The sequence below is a fragment of the Centruroides vittatus genome, unplaced genomic scaffold (assembly GCF_030686945.1).
Source record: "Centruroides vittatus isolate TY-2023 unplaced genomic scaffold, ASM3068694v2 contig_459, whole genome shotgun sequence".
Taxonomy (NCBI): Eukaryota; Metazoa; Arthropoda; class Arachnida; order Scorpiones; family Buthidae; genus Centruroides; species Centruroides vittatus.
Genome location: NW_027122255.1, coordinates 53,001 through 74,849, shown reverse-complemented (window position 1 = coordinate 74,849; position 21,849 = coordinate 53,001). Strand labels below are relative to the sequence as shown.

Below are 21,849 nucleotides of genomic sequence, written 5' to 3'. Positions count from 1 at the left end.
TGATTTTTGGTGAACTTTTAAAATAATATTGCCTGACTGACCTATATTGCCCTAGGAGGGATCGCAAAATAAACGTAAACAAGATGTCGGGGAAAAGGGTTAAAGGGATACGAAATTCATCATATACTATAGGAATGTGTTAGCTGAATGACCTTGGTCAAAACAGTTTTTACTAAGCCATTTTGTTAAAACCCGTTTTGTTGAGTTAAAACTAGTTTTAACTCAAATTCATTTTTGACTAGAAGTAAATTCTAGTTTTAACAATGACATCCAGTAAAAACTAGTTTCAACTAGTTAAAACGGGTTTTTACTGTAACATATATATAAAATATTCTAAATGTTAGGTGATCATAAAGTATCCCTATTCAATGTTGTCCAAAGAAACATTTAACAGTTCAAATGCAACCAAATGGTTTAGTTTGATATGGTTTCATTTCACATGCATAAGACATTTTGATAAATTTTAAATTTCCTTTCTGTTCTTTTTTCACTTTTTTCAATTACACAAGACTGTCAATAGAAAGTTCCTTGAGATATGCAGAAATTTATTAACAAAGACTTCCTTTCAAAATTTTCATTGGCCAAGAATTTGTAGGAACAATGTCAGATTTTAAATTATGTCTAAATTTTGAATGTGTTGGGATTTTGATCAGATCCAGTTGAATACAGTTCATTGCCTTCATGTTTAACACCTTCAGAATGAAGAACAGTAATCACTAAGTCTCCATATAGTTAAGTGTCTTGTACAAATAAAATATTTATTGCTTAATAGAGCCAAAAGTGCCATAGTGATGAATTTTGGTATTAATTTTTTCTATAGAAATATCTTCTGCATGTTCTGAAATGTCACTGTATCAAATTTTGTTGATTTCAACTACTAAATATTTCTCCCAGATAACATTAAATAGGTGTACTCTAATTATGAATACCTGGTATAATCCATATAATAGAACAGAGTTTTCTGACAAATCAGAGAATCACACAGTAAGATAAATATTAAATTGGAGTAAATAATTTAATATTTATCTAATATTTATTTAATTAAAGCTAGAAAATCATACTAATGTAATTATTATCATTTTATTATTTAATATCTTTCAATCATGTCTACATGCATTCATACTCATTAATAGTGAAGTTGAGACCAAAGTTTTAAACGCAAAAACGTGTACGTCGGCCTCAACCTCGCTATTATTTAAATTTCATTGAATATGAAGGCATTTAGACAACTACCCTATAGTTCAAGGTACAATGTTTTCACATATTACTTTAGCAGAATACATGAAAATGATATTCAACATTACATTTTAAACTCGTTTTCTGTTAACTATCATCTTTCCATTCATACAAGAGAAACAATATTTATTTGAAGTTATAAATTATTCTGGTCTTTTCTCTTATAGGATTATCTTTTCTTTGATTCTGCCACAAATTGCAAAATCTTAAATAATAAAATTACAAGCATTTTTTTACTAGAAATACAAAACCCAAGCAATAAACAATTAGAACTGCTAAAGAAATAATATTTTATACATTACCTTATTTTTACACATAACAACACCTGAAGTTTCTAATTCTTGCCTCCAATCATGCATCATTTCTTTGGTCACTGGTTTTAATTCATGTTCTAATATTTTATATTTTCCAACCCATTGCTTTAAAAGTTTTTCAGTCCTACTCAACTTTTTATTTTCCAGAATAAACATATTGCCTTCGACTGTATCAGTCTTCAAATAGTGATCATCATCTGATTCAATTTCTTCACTTCCCAAATCAGAATCAGAAGATAATTTGTTGTCTTCTATAACAAAGTCTTTATCTTTAGATTTAATTAATTTCTTATCAGTGTGTGATACATCATTATCCTTGAGAAACACTTTTAGAAAAGCTTTAGCCCTAAGATTAATTAAACAAAATAATCAATAAACAACATCCCAAAATAATCAATAGCTTAAAAATAAAAGATTTTAATAAAAAATTAAATGTCCACATACAGAGTATTAGATATAGTATCTTCTCAATCTACACAAAAGTATAACTACATTTACGGTAATGTTACTTGTGTCAAAATCATGTAATATAGTAATTGGGAAATACTGGATGATTCTAACACTAAAATTTCAAAAAAGATTGTACATGTAATTATAAAATAGGAGCTAAGGTGAATTAATCAATGCACCTTTTAAAATGTGCTTTCTGTAATTTCTTGTATTTATTTGGTTTTGTATAGTTATTAAATTGTTTCATCTTTCTAAAGCGTTATTCTAAAGTTGGCCAGCAGTCTGGCAGTTCTGTTAATACAATTCTAGCTAAGATCACTAAGATGCTTTTTGTGGAGCAACTATTAGATCACCCTTACGTAATTTATGGATGGCCCCTAAGTAATACATTTTCAAAAGAAACTTCAGAGGTATGGTTTATGTATATGTATTATCTATGGAAATAGGAATGTGGTGGTGAGGGTTAAGCAACATTTTTATTTTTGTTTCACCAATTATTTGCAGGATATGTATTTGTGCAGGTTAGAGGAAATTACAGTAATTTTCCTAAAGCATTTTACAAATAATCAAGAAAAAACACTTACAAGGGAATCTGCGAGATTTCATTCAACAATTTCGATGAAATTTTGTGGATATATAGTATTTACTTGTATTTAAGGCATCACATGCAAAGATTTCGTTTTTGGGTTCAATCCCCATATGAGAGGATTATTTTTACAACTATAATTTTTAATCTTATTATTTTAAATTTCTTACATACAGCTTTTAAGGTCATTGAAAACATATTTTTTTACTTTGATCACTCCATTTTTAGGAAGTCCATATAACATTATAATTACATTTTGTATTATTTAATGTAATGTAGATTTATTAAAATCTGAAGAAATTTATTATTAAGAATGTCTAAAAAATTTATAGACTTCTTAATTGAAATATTGCAGTCATATGTAAAAGATGATAAGTTTTTATTAATTATAGATTTGTGGGGTGTTCAAACAAACTCAAGTACTGTACATGATGAAATTTTTGCACATGATGAAGATATTCCATCTTGTCAATTAAAAATTATACTGCTGAAACATACTCCTCTTTGTCAATGTTTGTTTTAAAAGACAGGTTAAAAATTTTATCAAAAAATTACAAAATTGTAATTATCTTCTTAAAACCAATAGCAAAATTGCTATTAAAATACAATCTCTAATTCATAACCAGTTGAGCACACCAGTTTCTTTTGACATGTTAAAATATGCATAGTTTAAATTTCAAATAATACACACACAACAATTTTTTTTTTAAAACGTTAAATTTATTTTTTACTCTGTGTTGTTAAAACAAAATGTAAAAACTGTGTAAATGAAGTAGCAATGATTGTATGTGTTTGGTACAATGAGCCATTGTTTTAACTGTTTTTATGGTAAAATACTATCCAAAATGCTATGATATCGTGAAACAGTCATTGTAATATTTCTTGCATATGTATATATAATTTCGAACTTTCGGGTGAAAATGAAAACTTAAATTATAGAAAAAGAAATTAAATACTGTGATATTTTATAATGAATAACAAATTATACAGTCAATAATTAAAATAGCATAAAAATTGTACGTAAGAAATTTTAAAATAATAAGATTAAGTTATAAGTGGAAAAAAATCCTCATATATGGGAATCAAATCAAAAAACAAAACCTTTTCATGTGACACCTTAACTAATCAGACCACACCACTACTTCATGAATCAGTCTTCCTTATTGGTATTTATGGTTGGAGAATCTTTTATCCTAATTTTTTGAGAATGCCTGAATAGTGGGTCCTGTGGCTTTGGTATAAATACAAGTAAATACTACACATCCACAAAATTTCATTGAAAGTGGTGATGACAAACTGCTGGGGTTCCCTTGTTAGCTGTCATTGATGTCCTCAATTCTTATAATTATAAAAATAATTTAAATCAAAGTGTTTTAGAAAGTTCCTTACATATAAAATACAACTCAAATCAGTATGATAAAACAAATAAATATTTTTGTAATTAGTTTCAAACTTCATTTAAAAGAAAAAGTTTTATAAAACTATTACACCATAAAACAGACCTGCATTTACTTTTCCTATCACCATTACGTTGTGTTTTATTTGGAACACCAGCATCACATTGATTATTATTTTCTAACGTTTTCAAGTCAGAAAATTCAGTATCTTGATTGGAGTGAATAAAACGCATATGTGCATATATGCTGCTGGGACGCAACTGTTTGCCACAGACTTCACAAGGAATAAGCTATAAAAATTTTATTATTATTATTATTATTATTTACATTTAAAAAAAATCTATAAATTCACTTATTCAATTACATTTCTAAATAGTTGATTAGAAGTTTCTTTTATCTTTAAATGCTTAAAATGCATTGAATTGAATTTAGCAATTATACTCACTTCAGGTACATCCTTCTTTACCTCTTCAGATAAATGATTTAAATCTTCAGAATTAGGTTTTATAAGATTGTTCTCAGAAACCTTAGATCTTTTGCTTTTCTGAATATCATCACTTTTTTTTGACTTAGCTTTCTTGATATTTTCATCAGAATGGATAAAACGCATGTGTGCATATATGCTGCTAGGACGCAACTGTTTGCCACATACTTCACAGGGAATGACCTAAAAATTGTAAATAATAGCTTATTAGTTATATTTATATATTTTTACATTAAATTTTAATATTTTTAACTAAAAAATAAATAAATATAATAAAAATACAGATATAATGATAGACAGAATATGTTTACTTGCTTTCTGAAAGGTATTTTTAAAATATTATTATAGTATTGATAGTTTAAATAAATATGTTTAATTTCCTATTATATTTTTGTTTATTTGCCTAACTTCATCGTCAAATTGTAACCCTTCCTTGCATTTTAAACTATTCAAACTAATTTAAACTAACTAATTCACTTTAATGCAAGTTAGAATGCAATAAACTTTTCTAACTGGTATCAGGAGCCTGACAGAAAAGGAGATTCTCATAAACATTCCATCCTGTTTAATTAAGCAAGGGTTTACTGTCCCAATCTCACAGAGTTCATTAACTCTATTTAACTCAACTTACAGAATATAGCTGTTAAAGATAAATGGAGATTCATCAATTTAATTATTATTAAATAACTACATTTAAATTATGAATAAAAAAATTTGATATATTTCATTCAATATTCAAATTATTATAAAGAGGTCATAACATTTTTGAAGATCTGTTGAAATTTTATATAAAATTCCAATACATTTCTTCAACTTGCAGTCATGTTTTATAGATCATGGCTGCAGAATGAAAAACTGTATTGAAATTATTTTTACAAAACTGTGAGATCCACGAGTTAATAATCCAATTCATTATAATGTGGAATAAAAGTTTTTCCCAATTTATGGTATTTTCGTCTTCTCACGGGTCCAATAAATAAAGAACACGTAAACATTAAGTTAAATCGTCAACATTATCCAGTTGTTGACAAGTAGGAACGTCGACAGTTAAAATAATTCCACAATGGCAAGAGAACAACAGAGAGTCACATTACCGAATTACCACACCTGATGGAGATATAACAGCCGCACAGATGACCTTTGGGGAAGCACCCCCAGAAGAAGTAGGCACAGACTATGGTTCGGCTCACCATACTCCAGGCAGACATAATACAAGGAAAGTGGACATAATAGAAGAAAGCTGACTCCACCTTAGTAACAGGTGGCTCTTAAGGCTCCCTGTCCCATTGTACTCCATGTGGACACTCTCCCCAAAGCCAGAACCCAAGGCTAGTTCACCATTCTCCATACAAAGGCTGACAATGACCCAATACTACAAGAGGTCAACTGTTCATCTACTCAATAGAGGTACTTAGGAATTGTAAACTCTCTTTCTCGGTCACTTAGACATTAAGTTAGAGTTAGTATACATAGTACATAGAATTTAATCCAATAGATATCAGTATATATATATATAAATGCTTGAGCCTGCATATAACTGTAATTGTAGCTGGTTATTGTATCATACACTTTTCTTTTAGTTTATTAAATTTGTTGTTTAGTTAAATTGGCATTGATTTCAATCATTCAAACTGGGCACCCTATCAACTTACATGTGGCTCTCCCCACTCAATTTAAAGCCCTCTGATAAAGGTTAAGATACGAGAATCGTGAGTTAAGACGTGTTATTTCTTAACTGGTGTCAGAAAAAGAATCTGACGTAAGATCATGTTCTTGCACCAAACTATGAATAAAAGCCATCCAGTGATGCTGTGAGCAGGCCTTACCAATCTGTCGCTGATCAAAAAAAAAAAGGTTCATGCCTCAATCCCCAGCTTCTCACAAAATCTTAAAGACTTTAATATTACAAATTTAATGTAATTGGCTTCTTGTTTTAATAAGAATGCTGTATCTGTTTGATGAAACCATATCTCGTTCTATAATTTAGGCTTAGTAAACACTAGTGTTCTGTTTACTAAGCCTAAATTGTCTTTGGAGAACACACAACACTAGTGTTTACTAAGCCTAAAGAGTGAAGGCTGTAGTGAAATTATTATTTTTTATATCACTGTTTAAAACAACTTAGTTTAAATTCTTATAATAATAATAATAATCCCCCACAGGCACATGACCTTGTGGTGGTGGGCTTGTGTGCTTTGAGGACACAGTGGACTATGCTGTATAGGTGTGCAACCATAACAGACAGGTCACTGTCAAGAAGCCAGACAAAGAGTGCCTAACTGAGCAACATGGTTCAAAGGACTAGAAACAATTCTTTACCGGATCATTAAGGACTGCGTCATGTGATGGGGTTCCTGGCCATCTAATGAGAAGTGGGCTACAGGATTCGAAGCAACCAGCTGAGCAACCAGGGTTGGCCCCTGCAGAGATAGTGGAAGAAAACCAGCATCAAATTAGAGCTGGTATAACACAATCCAAGTGTAATACCGACTCTATTGTCACCTGGATTAACAAGGTCCACGCTTGTGAATTTGGCAGAGAATCACGTTTAAAAAATTTGTCACAGTCTCCCTTAGCCACCAGTGGTGAAAGCAACACTGGTCCAAGTGTGGCTACTGCAATGCTCATACAAGTTCTGGGAAACCAGCCTAATTTTGATGTTTCTGAGGCAATCCAGCCACAGACCAGTAAGGCAGGTAACCCATGCCAATGGATGAAATAGACTGAAATAGACATTAAAAATGAATGAATTTATCATCCTACTTACTTCACCATCACAAAATTTGAAACAGACAGGACAGCTTACAGACAATAGTTACATCACTTGTTTTCACATTATACACATCTCACAGTCACTGTACAAAGGGTTGTTGATCAAAATAGGACAATTATACATAACAACCTTATACTACAAACAACACTAGAACATATCAAACAACAAACTGTAGAGCAATTAAACCAACAAAAAAATACTACAAAAATCAACAACAATCACATTATCCATCAGGATCGTTAAGATACATGCATTGACAATACTGTTCCTACCACCATTATTTTTACTGATGCTGACAATATCAACACTTCTTCACTGCCTGAAATAGATTCAGGTTTAATTCATACACACTCTCTCTCTCTTCTTTTCCAAGAAGTATTCACTAAATTTACAGGCACTGACCCCTGCATAACCACCAAACTTCTAAACTAGTAAGAAAAACACTATATTACGTGAACACTTACATATTACCAGATTGCACTCATTCTACAAGGGTGGATCCAAAAAAAAGGTTACAAGGGTAATAAAAAATTATTTATTAATAATAGACAGAAAATACAAAAGGGAATTAAGAGGCGTAATTGCCAATCACTTTTCCACATAATCACCAAATCTATTTAGGTATTTATCTGAATGCACGACCAACTTGTATAACCCAGCTTGATAGAAATCACATCCCTGCCCATTGAGCCAGTTCTCGGCAGCTGTTTTCACATCACTGAAGAGAACCTTGTTCCAGATAAGTGTTTCTTCATTTTTGGAAAAAGGGAAATAGTCACTGGGTGCCAAATCTGGGCTGTATGGGGGGGTGGCTCCAGACTTCCCACTTGAACTTTTGCAAGCAGTATGAGGCCTGGCATTGTCATGCAGGAGGATGATACCATCTCTCAACATGCCAGGATGTTTGTGTCAGATGCCCATAAGAAATGAATCACAACTCGCACCTCCAAGCGAGACCACTTTTCTAAACGTCTTGCCATTTCAATCACTCTGACGCATCAGAGAACTTACACTACCTACCTGCACAACCGCTGTAAGACAACTAGTACATCTGTCTCCACTCTGGGAAAAAATATTCCCTCCACATTAATTACTTTTCAAATGCTGCTGCTTGTAACGTTTTTCTGGATCTACCTACATATTTCTACACTCTCAGACATCCACACACTAGTCTAAGCTGGTGCAGTCACAGTTGTGATCTACCATGGACTAAAACCACATCCACAGACAGAAACAAATAAATCAAAAATCCTTCAGAAGCCTGCCTAGCGAAGAAGAATAGAAACACAAATAAACAATATTAGACAGCATCTAGGCAGGCTGACAATATGCTAACAACAAAACACCTAAATTAATGAAACTACTAAAAAATTTTTCAAGAAAATTAAAATACACAACAAGCACAAACAACAAACAACACAATGTCCATATTGCAGAATACATTGACACACTGAAACAAAATCTTGCAGTCAAAGCATGGTGACTCAAATGATACAAAATTTGCTGTGTGTGGAAACAAAATAAATTAGTCACAAACAACAAAAAAACTCTTCTACAGCCAAATTATTGGTCTTCTATTGTCATGCACAATGCTGAAGCAGACTGGAGCAAAGAGGAGAGCAAAGTCATTGCACAATGCTGAAAGCACACAACTGGACAGCACCTGGTGGAGACAACATTCACAATTTCTGGTACAAAAAATTCACATCCTTGCACCAAGAACTAGCGAAACATTTAACTCAAATCATCAACAATCCACAAGACATGCCAAATTTTCTCAAGCAAGGTATCGTGAAACAAAAAAAAACAACAAATATCCTGCATAGTACAGACCAATTGCATGTCTTCCAACACTTTGCAATGCAACAAGTAAGACGTAAGAATCTTGTACACAAAATGTATGATCATATTGATAAACATAATGTTCTTACAGAACAACAAAAAGGCTGCTGCAGAAATCACAAAGGTTGCAAAGAACTACTACTCATTGACTGTTATCTTAGGGCAAGTTCATAAGCAACTAAGAAACATTCACATGGCATATATTGATTTCAGAAAAGCATTTGAGAGTGTCCAAAAACACTTGGCTGCTACACACAATCATCTACAAAATTACATTCCCAATTTTACTATGCTTCACTGGAGAACAACATTACACGTTAACCTTCACAATACTCATAAAAATATATCAAATATATATCAAACAAGGAATTTTTCAAGGAGATTCCTTCAGTCCTCTTTAGTTCTGTGTGGCACTTAATGCTTTATCTAACACACTGAACAAAACACAATAAGGTTACAATAACAGACATAACAAAACAACACTGTTCACATTATCACATCTTGTGTACATGGACAATATCAAACTTTACACATTCACACAAAATCAGCTTCATCATCTCTTACAAACTACACATGCATACTCAAATGATATACAAATGGAGTTTGGTCTAGACGAGGGATGGCAAACCTGTGGCACGTAAGAGAAATCATCTGGCACGTAATGTATCATATGATCAATGTTTCCTCTAAGCTGTGCGGCTGTGCACTGCTCAAATTGTTGCTGCGCACGAGAATTTGTGTGCCACACAGGCGAGCATGCACACTGATTTGAAATGTTGTTTACTTATTTCTCACTGTCTGCAACATGATTATCGCTGCATATATTTCGATTAAGTACATTAAATCATTGACAAAAGATATTTTGTATGGAAGTATGTTTTAAAATGAATTTTAATCTACTTTATAATTAATTATTTTAGTTTTTATAGGAAAAAGTAAGATTTTATATACATATTCTCAGCAAAAATTTTTTTGCTCAGAGAAGTATATGTTCCACTCATCTACAAAAAAAATTAGAGGGAACATTGCATATGATTTCTGTGTTTTTCAACCAGATTTTTTACATTTATTCGAATTAAAGCGTATTCGTTTAATTTCTTTAAATATCATTATTTGAAGTCTAAGACATTGGCACGCATTAACATCTTTAAAGCTAAGTTTGCTTACAATATGGCACGTGGACTCAAAAAGGTTCGCCATCCCTGGTCTAGACAAATGCAAAACACTCCACTTAGAAAAAAAAGTTCTGAAAAAAGGAGACATTGTACTCAGAAGTGGAGATATTATCAAATCCATGGAAGAAGGCAAGTTGTACAAATATTCAGGATTCCAACAGGCCAAACTTACAGAACATGCACAGATAAAATAAAGATTAACACTTGCATACCAGAACAGATTACATGCAGTACTAAGAACACACAAAGGCAAAACATACTATTAAAGCAATTAATGCATATGTTGTCCCTGTACTCACTTATTCTTTTGGAGTTACACACTGGACATGCACAGATTGCAAACAATTCCAAAGGAAAACAAAAACAACACCTACTAAGCATAAACAATATCAACTGTAGAAAGACTAACTCTTCCTTGTAAAGATGACGACTGTGGCCTGACTAATATAGTCAACCTGCATTACAAATTCTGAGAGTTTTTCCACCAAAAACAAGAAACATCAAAATTACATAAAGCTATAATCACACATCTTTAAACTTACACTCTGTGCATATGGATGTAGGTCAACACACAAATAACAGACACCACTAAGCAGTCATGAGCCCAAAAAGCCCTTCATGGCAGGCAAGCCTTCATACTAGCTCAGAACTATGTTGACAAAACTGAATCAAACTACTGGCTGACTAGGAGCTGTCTGTTTGGAAAGACTGAGGGAGTTTATGATTACCATTCAAGATCAGGTCATAAACACTAAAAACTAAACAAAACACATCCCGAAGGATACATCACTAACAAATAACTCTTGCAGAAAATGCCACATCAATACAATATATAACTTCTGGTAGCAAACTCTTAGCACAAACAGACTATTTACATATGCATAATCAAATAGAAAGTATAATACACCAAGAGCTTGCACAGAAACACAGATAATTAAACATCCAGGTATCCTATTACAAATATACTCCACAGGCAGTTTTAGAAAATGACACATACAATATACTATGACAGAGCCATAATCACAGATAACAATTCATCATAACAGACCTGACATAACTCTCATTGACAAATGTGGTAAGATTACTTATATAACAGACATCACTGTTCCAAACACTCATAATATAAAAATTGCTAACACTGAAAGAATCAACAAGTGCACTCTACTTGCTCAAGAAATAAGACGGATGTGGTGGATGGATAAGGTATTTATTGCGTGTCTTGTCCTCTCCTTTTGTGTAGTGTTACATCATGTATACTATACAAAACTCTAGAAATGTTAAACCTTAATAAAAACATATACATGGCACTACAGAAAGCTGAATACTGAACACATCACATTGTTAGGAAGTTTCTAATGTTGACATACATACCAATAACACAGCTTAATGTTACACTTGTTTGTGTAGCTATGCTTTGACTTTAGTCAGGCATAGCACTTAACACCAGTATTAGCTGAGCATAACATTCACAACATAATAGTAAATATATACATAAACACATTATATCACATTGCAAACAAAATCAAAGCAGCATCTTGACATAAATTTAAAATATTGTGAAAAATTGTAAACTACATATACTGTTTGCTGCATAAAAGTTTGTACCTAATTCTAAGTAATTAGCAAAAGTTGAGCATGTGCAGCCAAGGTCAGTTCTACCTGTTATCAAAGCAGTTCAAAATGGACTGCTTTGTTCTGCAAAATGTTGGGTGAAGAAAATGGTCGACAGGGGCATCTTTTAGGGCTCTAAATCAACAATACTAATCGCTGCCCACTATTATAGCCTTGTATGCATCACTCACACAATGCAATGTGCACGCAGCTAGAACTTTTTATTGCAAGATTGTGAAATTACGACCATTGAATATAGGAAATCATGATTTTATCTTTTATTTATGTAATTTTTCTTCCTTTTCAGGCTTCCTAAGTTTATGTATTTTTTGAAATTTGATCAGATAAATGGAAGAAATAAACATATCAAATGTTGCTTCCCTGTAAATCATTTCAAGTTTCACAGATTAATTTCTTTGTAAAATAGGGCTGGTGGAAATACAGTATTAACTATGTAAAAACACATAAACAGATACTAAAAATGTCTTCTTTACTCGCCATGTCCAATCATCAGGAACAAGCTATTTTCCACAGCAGAGATGACCTTTCTTCAGATGCTACGCTTCTGCCAAATTATGTAAAACAGTCTAAAATGTTCACAGGTGAACATGGTGATTGGACATGGTGATTGGACATGGCGAGTAAAGAAGACATTTTAAGTATCTGTAGCATTCAGAAAAATGTTGACTTTCATATTTAACAGTTAGATTGGTCTAAACGTGATAAAGCTTTTTCATGTGATATAGTCATAGTTAAAAAAATCAATTCTCTTCATTCAAAAATTAATACTCTCTCTAATATTCTTAAAACAAAAAATTCTGGTAATTTTATTGAATAATTGCATTTGTCAAGCTGCCTGAATAACACCATTACCCAACAAACAAATTTTGAAGATGCACACTCTTTGTATTATGAAAAATAATTTATATATACAGTAGAGCATTGATTATCCGACTGCCGATTAACCGATTTATCGGTTAACCGACTGCTTTCTAGTCGGTAAATTCAAATGTCCGCTAGTGATGTGGCGCTACAATATTTGGTTATGTCTTGGCTACTTTAATATTGTTTTTGTTAAATTTTTGCATGTTTTAGTTGGCAGCACTGGCTCGACCATGAAAGGGAGGCTAGTATTTAAACCAGGCCTAATACACTATACTAATAATGTATTTTTTTCATACTTTTTGGTTATCTGACTTTTCAGTTATCCGACCAACCCCAGTCCCCAATTAAGTCGGATAATCGATGCTCTACTGTATATATTTTTGTGCTGAGTTGCATGACAGGTCTTGTTGTCCTGAGCAAACTCAAACATCCATTTCAAATGAATTAAAATTGAATTTTTTTGTCCAGAGATAAAGAAAGAGCAGAGAATATAAGGAATGGTATTTTTGTAAAAATATATTCATTTTGAATTGCTATTGTGTTGAATTGCATTTATTATGCACGAACTCAAAGAGTTATATCCACATAATTTTTTACATTTTTTACCATATTAGTTGAGTCCTACGGTGCCTAATCTTAATAGCTTTCTTGTTACTGATTCATTTCTGTTATGAAAATATTTTTATTACTTTTTCAATTGACAATTTTAGAAATAATATATTATTTTTATGAATTAAAATTTAGTAGTTGTAATGAAAATGTTGTTGTTTCATAAAAATATTTATTGGTGAAACCACAAATCATGGAAATTTTTACCTATTTCTACCTTGTCCTTATACTATACCTTGTACATTTTATAAATGAAATGATTAAACTTAATTTGATTACCGCAATTTTTGTAATTTACAGGGAAGTGACATTTGATATTTATTTCTTCCATTTATCTGATCAAATTTCAAAAAAAATAAACAAACAAACATAGGAAACCTGAGAAGGAAGAAAAATTACATAAATAAAAGATAAAATCATGGTTTCTAATATCCGATGGCCATAATTTCACAACCTTACAATAAAAAGCTCTAGCTGTGCATGCATTGCATTGTGTGAGTAACACACGCAAGGCAATAATAGTGGGCAGTGATTAGTATTATTGACTTAGATATGCCCCTGTCAACCATTTTCTTCACCCAACAGTTTGCAGAACAAAGCAATCCATTTTGAACTGCTTTGATAACAGGTAAAACTGATCCTGGCTGTACGTGCTCAACTTCCACTCGTGCTAATTGCTTAGCATTAGGTGCAAACTTTTATGCAGCAAACAGTACATTCATTTAAAAAAAAGTTAATTTAAATTATAAATCAATAAATTGGAAGATTTTTAAAACGGGACTATAATTTTCCAAATATATACCCTAATTTTACACAAAAACTTAATCCTATCATGTTGTTTAATGATAAAGATCATGACAAAATTCACTTATGATAATTAATTTTTTATAATATAGGCCTATATGACAATTTCTAATTATAGAGTAAGTGATTTTACTGATGACATCATGTAGCATATTAACACAAACTGCTATATTAAGGGACTCTGATAAACAGCATAAATGGAATATGAAATCTTGCAGACAAAAAGAGCAAACAATAAAAAATCTGCTTTGGTTAAAAAAATGAAAATCTCAAAAAATTAACTAAAAATTTATAGATAAAAATGATAACTTACTTCAAGAGCATTATCTCTACTGTCTTCATCTTCATTCTCCCGCAATCGTTTCTTTCCTAAACAAAATTTTTTTTTATTTAAAATATGCAGGATTAATTTACAGTATATAAAAGATAACTGAATAAAAATCTAAATTAGATAATCAGTTTGTATCATTAATGATTAGATAACATTAATATTTCTAATATACAGATGTTAGAACAACTTCCATTTAATAGCACTACTTGTTCAGTTCTACAATTGGCCTTAAACTGAGTGTAATGCTAAACCAAAGTACTGTTAAACAATAAGAATTATATTTAAGAATAAAGTCTACAAACAAGTGTAAGCTTCTGAGTTTAAAATGATATCTTGTATTTCATCATGTATAATGCACACTTACATTTTTGGCCAACACTTTCAAGAAAAACAATCTTTCATTTTAATTTTTTAATTCAAATTTTTATTTGTTTATATTTAGGTATTTGTTTTTTGTATTATAAAGAAATTTTAAAATTTATGTTTTAACATATTAAAAAAAAAATTTATGTACCAGTATCAAATTTACGATATTTATGTATCATAGAAGGCCAAGAACTCTTCATCACTGTCAATATCATCATTAATTTCTACTGGTGTCTCCAGAAGGCAGTCTTTTATCAGTTCCAGGAAAGGTCCTCGATGGTCTAGTCATTAATCACATTAATTATTTTCTAAACGAAAGAAATCTACTTCATCCTGCCCAGTTCGGTTTTATCAAAAGAAAATCAACTTATCACACTATTCATGAAATTGTAAACTTTATTAAAGAAGCTTGGATGAAAATGGAACATTGTCTTTTGATCTCAATTGACTTTAGAAATGCGTTCAACACACTTTGGTGGCCAGCAGTTATGAAACAACTTAAACAATTTAGATGCCCAAAAAATTTATTCCAAATTCTCAACAATTACCTGAAAAACAGAACTGCTGGCACTACGGCCGATGAAGAATATATTATGAGATCAATCTCAAGAGGATGCCCACAGGGTTTATGCTCAGGACCCAATTTGTGGAATATTGTCTATGACAGTCTTCTCCACATCAACAATACAAGAAAAAATTGTAATTGGAAAATACAGGGTTTTGCAGACGACACCCTTGTCATGATTTCTCACAAAAATAGTGAAGTTCTCCAAATAGAGGCAAACTTACTGTTGGGAAAAATCAACAACTGGTGTGAACTAAATAAACTAAACATTAATTACAGAAAATGCCAAAATATGGTTATGTCAAAAGGACACCAGTTAAAAAAGGCATTTAGGATAGTTATTAACAACAATAGAATTAAAAATACAAAGAATTTCAAATACTTGGGAATTATATTTGATCAAGGGCTCACGTGGACCACACACTTAAATCAAATGTCTGACAGGGCAATTAAACTCTCCAATGCCCATCTTCATTTATCTAACAAAGGATGGGGATTGAATGACAGGAACATCAAGATTATTTACAGAGCCTGTATAGAAACAATGATTCTTTATGGAGCACCTTTCTGGGCAACCTGCACGGATACAATTAGGACTCATAAGAAACTGAATAAAATTCAACGCATTACTCTCATTTGGCTTTGCAAAGCATATCGAACGGCTCCTACTGCGGCTCTACAGGTAATTGCAAGTGTGCTCCCCCTACATATTAGGGCCAAAGAAGTGATGTGGAATTAGTACCTAGGAAAAAATGGAATCACATATCAGAATGATAACGAAATTGTTGACTATATTCACATTGGTCTTCTTCCTAACATGAGCATATCCCTCCTTAACAGGCTAGTCACAGAACGCCCATTGCTTCATGAAATCTTTAACATTCATCCAGCAAAATACTCATCCATTGCAATTAAATCTCTGGAAGATAAAGTCTCAGCTACTTACACGATTTTCACAGACAGCTCAAAACAAAATGATAAGGTAGGTGCGGCATATGTTATAATGAAAAATAAGTCAACAACTCCGATTTATACTGTTGGATACAGGCTAGAAAGCTTCTGTACAGTCCCTCAAGCAAAACTGTATGCCATTTTTAAAGCTGTTAATCATCTTAGCAATACGGGGATTGAGAACAAAGTAGTAAGGATTTGCAGTGATAGCCAAACCGCCATCCAAAAGCTCAAAAATCCAACATGTTACTTTTCTCATATGGTGTTTCATGAAATCCAAAACAACAGTAATTCAATCGTGTTAACCTGGGTAAAAGGACATGCAGGCTTAGCTGGCAATGAGGCAGCTGATAAACAAGCAAAGTTAAGTGCAAATTCTTCCTCCCCCCGAGTTCAGCGACATTCCCTACACCAGTATCAAGAACACTGTTCATGCTACGACTATCGGCCTTTGGCAGAGGGAATAGGAGAATGGTAACACTGGAAGGATAACATTTTCCTTCATCCCCAACATAAAGACAAGACTTAAACTGAAGCATCTTTCCATCACATATATAAATACACAAATTTTTACCGGACATGGCAACCTTGAGGTCTATCTTCACTGGTTTGGTCACAGAGACACTCCCTTATGCGGCTGTAACAACACCTCAATACAAGACGTTCATCATTATATATTTGACTGTGATAACTTCACACATGAACGAGAACCACTTCTAAGGACTGCACTCTCCCAAGGACTCAACTGGCCATGCGAAATGGACAACTTTGTGACGGATCAAAAACTTTTTAAAAGTCTCATGGACTTCCTTGCTTCAACTGGAGTGTTGAATCTGACTCTTGATCATCACGACAGTGAGTGAATTTGTGTAGTGTAAACTTTTCTTCAACAATTGATCACAAATGTATATAATGTAAATACTACTTAAGTCACTTCCACAAAGTGTAGTGGGCATGTGTTTGGTACATTTTCAATGTTACTAATGTACTGTTTGTTATTTAATCTCTGTATATTTTTTTTTATTTTATTTATTTTGGTTTAATAAATCTGATGAAGATGCCCTCTACCTCCCTTTTTCCGCCCCTATCCTATTTTCTGTATTTTCACCTTCGCCTTCTGTCTTCTTTATTTTCAAGCCAGGTAATACCACTGAGTGCACCTGGTCTTCCGCCCCTGTCAGCTACAAGTGTACAAGTGTCTCCAGAAGGCACCAGTTATGTAAAAATTGAAAATCAGTATTAGTTTGATCTTTGAAACCTGAAGATGAACAAAAACATTCATTTCAATATAAAATTTTAACTGCTCAAAGGTTACATTTTTGTAATCTAAACAGATCCTTATATTATACATGAATAACAACCAAATAATGGCATCTTGTCCACTTCATTTTTATATCTTGTCTTTACATTCATTCATTGTATAGATTGTTGGACCTTTTCTAGTTAGTTAGACAGACCTTTTTACTAATTAGATTCTAGATCTTAGTTAGATAGATAAACCTTTTCACTTTTTTAGACAAAAAGTATTAACAAATAACTAAAAGAATGGTTTATGACCTTATGCAACTGTTGAATGTTAATACTGCAGCTTGCACAACAAAATTTGATTATTTAAACTAATTAAAAGCCTAATTAATGTATTTTAACTATTTTTACAAGAGTATAACTACTCTGTAATAATTGGAATTGCTATATCAATGATTTTGCAGAGAAAATAAATAAGCCAAACAGTATGACATCTAACAAATATTTATACTAACACATGATCATCAATCTTCCATACTAAATTGTGTACTACCTTGTCCATTTACACTTTTTCTCTCCTTTGTTTTATTTCATGTTTCGATATATGATTATACTTTTTCTTCTTGCTCTTCATGATGTTGAGTTCTTACATTTGTTTTATGTATAATATTTGTTAATTTTGTGTAAGTAGATATCCACTATATAATTTATTCAAATATTTCACAAAGACTTATTATAATTAATAAAATATTCATTCTTATGTTAATCAAATATGATTCTAAAATAAGAAAAAACATTAAAAAATGAAATAATATTAACTTAAAAAAAAACAAAACAAAACAACAGAATAAAAATTAATTATTAAGTTTTCAATGCAAACAGTAAATAGTACAGACAGTATATGCTATCCATTTTGAAATCTTTATTTCAATTCTAAAATAGATAATTGACATGAAACAAAAATATAAACACTTGTTTTTATTATTTTTTATAAACTAACTCTATTTGGCAATTTTTTTCACAAAGTCGTCGATTAATTTATCATAAAAATCGCTCATTGATTCCATCAAAGTATTTAAAAGCTCTTTTCCCATTGAAAGCAACACTAATGATGACAATGTTTCCTCTGACCAAGTGTTCCTTGCAAATGTATCAATTTGCTTCATGGTTAAAAAACTGCACTCAACAGATGCACTCATAGATGGTACCATAAGAATTAATGATATTAAAGCATATAATTCTTTTAGTACATCTTTGTTCAGATTGTCATTAATTATAATATTTTTTATGTCTATGAGTAACTTGCAATATAGTCTGGACATGAATATAAATATTGCAATTCACTACATAATTTAGATAAATCAAAAAATTCTCCATAAAGTTTACAAATTTAAAGAATTAAAACTTGCTTTGGAAAATTGTTTTTTATATTTAAAATTATTAACATGTAAAAGTGATAAAAATTCTAAAGATTTTTTGTCTGAAAATCTGTCAATATAATTATAATTAAAAAGAAAATTATAATTAAATATAGCTTTGTAAAGAAACATACATAAAAATAACAAAATATTCTTTACTTTTTAAATCTTAAAACAATGCACTTATAGCTCCCTACGAGTGGCTAACGAATAGAATTATTGGAAGCATTATATGATATTTTGGTGTGTAGCATCCACCAGCTAAACAACTAAACAGTTGGTGTTCTGTAAAGTGCATGCACAAATGCATACAATCTGGCTGCTTTACACCATTCAAATATTTTTGCCATGAAAGCTGTCCTGTATTCAACAATATAGCACTTCCATTGGGAATATGCATGTAAGAAGTTATATTCAAATATACAATAGTAATCTTATTGTTTTTCACATGTATAGAAATTTGTAATAAAATACATAATGTGGTTATAATAAAATATTAATTTTAAGTAATTCAAAGTATGTTAAAATATGAAAATAATCGCAAAATACATATTTATATTTTAGAAAATACAAGGGAAGTGGCATGTCCACAACTTCCATGGATGGCATGCCACCATGCCACTGATATATATATATATATATATAGAGCTCTAAAGATGGAAATAAGATTAATATTTTCAGAATAAGTAAGATATCAAAGCATTTTTAAAGTTTTATTTTAAGAAAAATTTCTAAACCACCAAAAATGTTTTAAATTATTCTCTAAATTAAAAGTAAATGAATTATATATATATATATATATATATATATATATATATATATATATATTTATTAAAAACAGAACTTTACACCACTATAATGTACTTATACACATACATCTGAAGTATTATTTACAAGTAGAATTACTGATTAAAAAATTATCAAAAATAAAATTTAAGGATTGAAGGTGTTCTCAATTTCTTAAAAAATCCCCCACCTCACTACAATGCATTTACACACATCTAAAATATCATTTAAAAATGATGTAACTAATTAAATTCTACATTTGGTTATGTTTAATGAGTCTTGAGATGGAAAGATGGTGAGGTTGAAGCCATCTCTCTAAAATAGAGGTTCTCAACCTTCCTGAGGCTGCAGAACGCCATTCATATACATTTTATGCATTTATATAAAAATTAATGAGCAATTTCCCATTTACTATTCTCAGGAAACACTGAAGCAATAAACTTTAATGTGTTGAATAAAATAGAAACATAAAATTGTCTATGAATGCAGTAATATGTTGTAATATTAAAATGCATGCATTGTCATCAGACTTTGAAGGTTAAAACTTTGAGGACATACCTATACCATCTTAATTAGAAGTCGGCAAACTTTGAGAGGTGATACAAAGCAAGTTAAATAAAAGTATTTAATATTAAATAATAATTTTAAAGAACCATTTTAATAATGTAATTTGTGTTTCTAGTAAGGACTAACATACTGCTGCATGTACAGTACTTATTATGTAGAATTAGTGAAAACAGCATTAATTAAATGTAATATTTTGAAATGGTAAATTTATTTTTACTTTAGTTACATGTTGAAATTTATTTTATTGTGATATTCTATCAATACCATCACATTCACATAATTTTTGATAGCATATTTTAAATTGAAAAACTTATTAGTATGAATTTAAATTTATTTAAAATTCCTTTTGAAAGTATTTTGAAATTCAAATCGTATTTTTTTTTATTTATAAATAAATGATGAAGCAGGAGAGATTCGAACATATGTATAAAATTTCGTCTTTTCGCCACGTGCGCGACGATTGCATCAGATCAAATAGCACATAATTCCATCTAAACCGTATCAACGAACATAATTTTGAATTATTACACAAAATCACGCACATTTAGTCTTAAGTGTAAAAATTCCGAACTAAATCTAACAGTTCCCATGGACTAATTCATTCCTGTGCTTTAATGACCCATAAACTAATTTAGCCAGTTCAATGCGCCTATACTAACGTTAATTCTCACTTTAATAGTATAATACGAAATTTTGAATTTAAAAAACTAAATAAAGAAATCTTAAGTACTAAATTTTAAATCAAATTATATCGAGTAGCTTTTTTTATATATAAGTAATTACCGAAGTAAAACCGACCTCTTTTCCTTCTTCCCATCGTAACCACGTGGTATTCGCCTCTGGATCATCAGCTGTATCAGGTCAAAAACCCGAGCATGCGTACTGCGGTCACGTGATCAGATAATGCACTAAAAATTTTGGTGTAAATTTTAAAAAATTCAAATTTTTTTTAATATATATCCAATTAATACAATTAAAATAACAATAATGTGCTTATTTCTCAAAATAAGTATTAAAAATATAGAGTTACGTCGATTATTGTTAAAGAAATCATTACAAGAACTTTATATAAGCATTTTATATTTATATTACTTCTATATTTCCAATCTCTGAATGGTAAAGGACCGTTTCGAGTTTCAAAAAGTAAATATAATGGCTCGTAAAATTTTGACAAACAGAATGAAAATAAACAAGAGAAAACAAATTCATCGGTAGTAGCCGCCATATTTAAACCGGAAGTCAGAGAACGCCCTCTAACCATTATTTTTAATTCTTATAATATTTTTTTAATATTAAATATGTACTGTACAGTACATATATTATTACTATATTTCAAATTATTGCTAAATTAGTTTAAATATAGAAAATTTTATTATAATAGTTTTTTAATTCTAGGCTTTTTTAAAACGTCTTTCCGCCCTGTGAGAACTAAGATGCCTTTTTTATTTTATATA

General features: G+C 30.9%; 1 protein-coding gene across 2 annotated transcripts in view; it reads right to left on the bottom strand.

The window, feature by feature from the left end:
• Positions 1-21,615, bottom strand: part of LOC136977410 (general transcription factor 3C polypeptide 2-like) — a 41,851-nt gene extending 20,236 nt beyond the window's left edge. Inside the window, exons 1-6 of one of the 2 annotated variants that reach the window (XM_067272879.1) lie at positions 21,488-21,615; positions 21,194-21,303; positions 14,480-14,535; positions 4,429-4,650; positions 4,089-4,273; positions 1,539-1,896 (exon numbers count right to left, since the gene is read on the bottom strand). In XM_067272879.1, the coding sequence (XP_067128980.1) occupies positions 1,539-1,896; positions 4,089-4,273; positions 4,429-4,650; positions 14,480-14,535; positions 21,194-21,212 (840 nt within the window). In that variant the 5' untranslated portion in view covers positions 21,213-21,303; positions 21,488-21,615. Of the gene's footprint in view, positions 1-1,538; positions 1,897-4,088; positions 4,274-4,428; positions 4,651-14,479; positions 14,536-15,011; positions 15,084-21,193; positions 21,304-21,487 lie in introns of those variants that run through there. The other variant, XM_067272878.1, reaches the window with a different exon arrangement.
• Between the last annotated feature and the right edge of the window lie 234 nt (positions 21,616-21,849).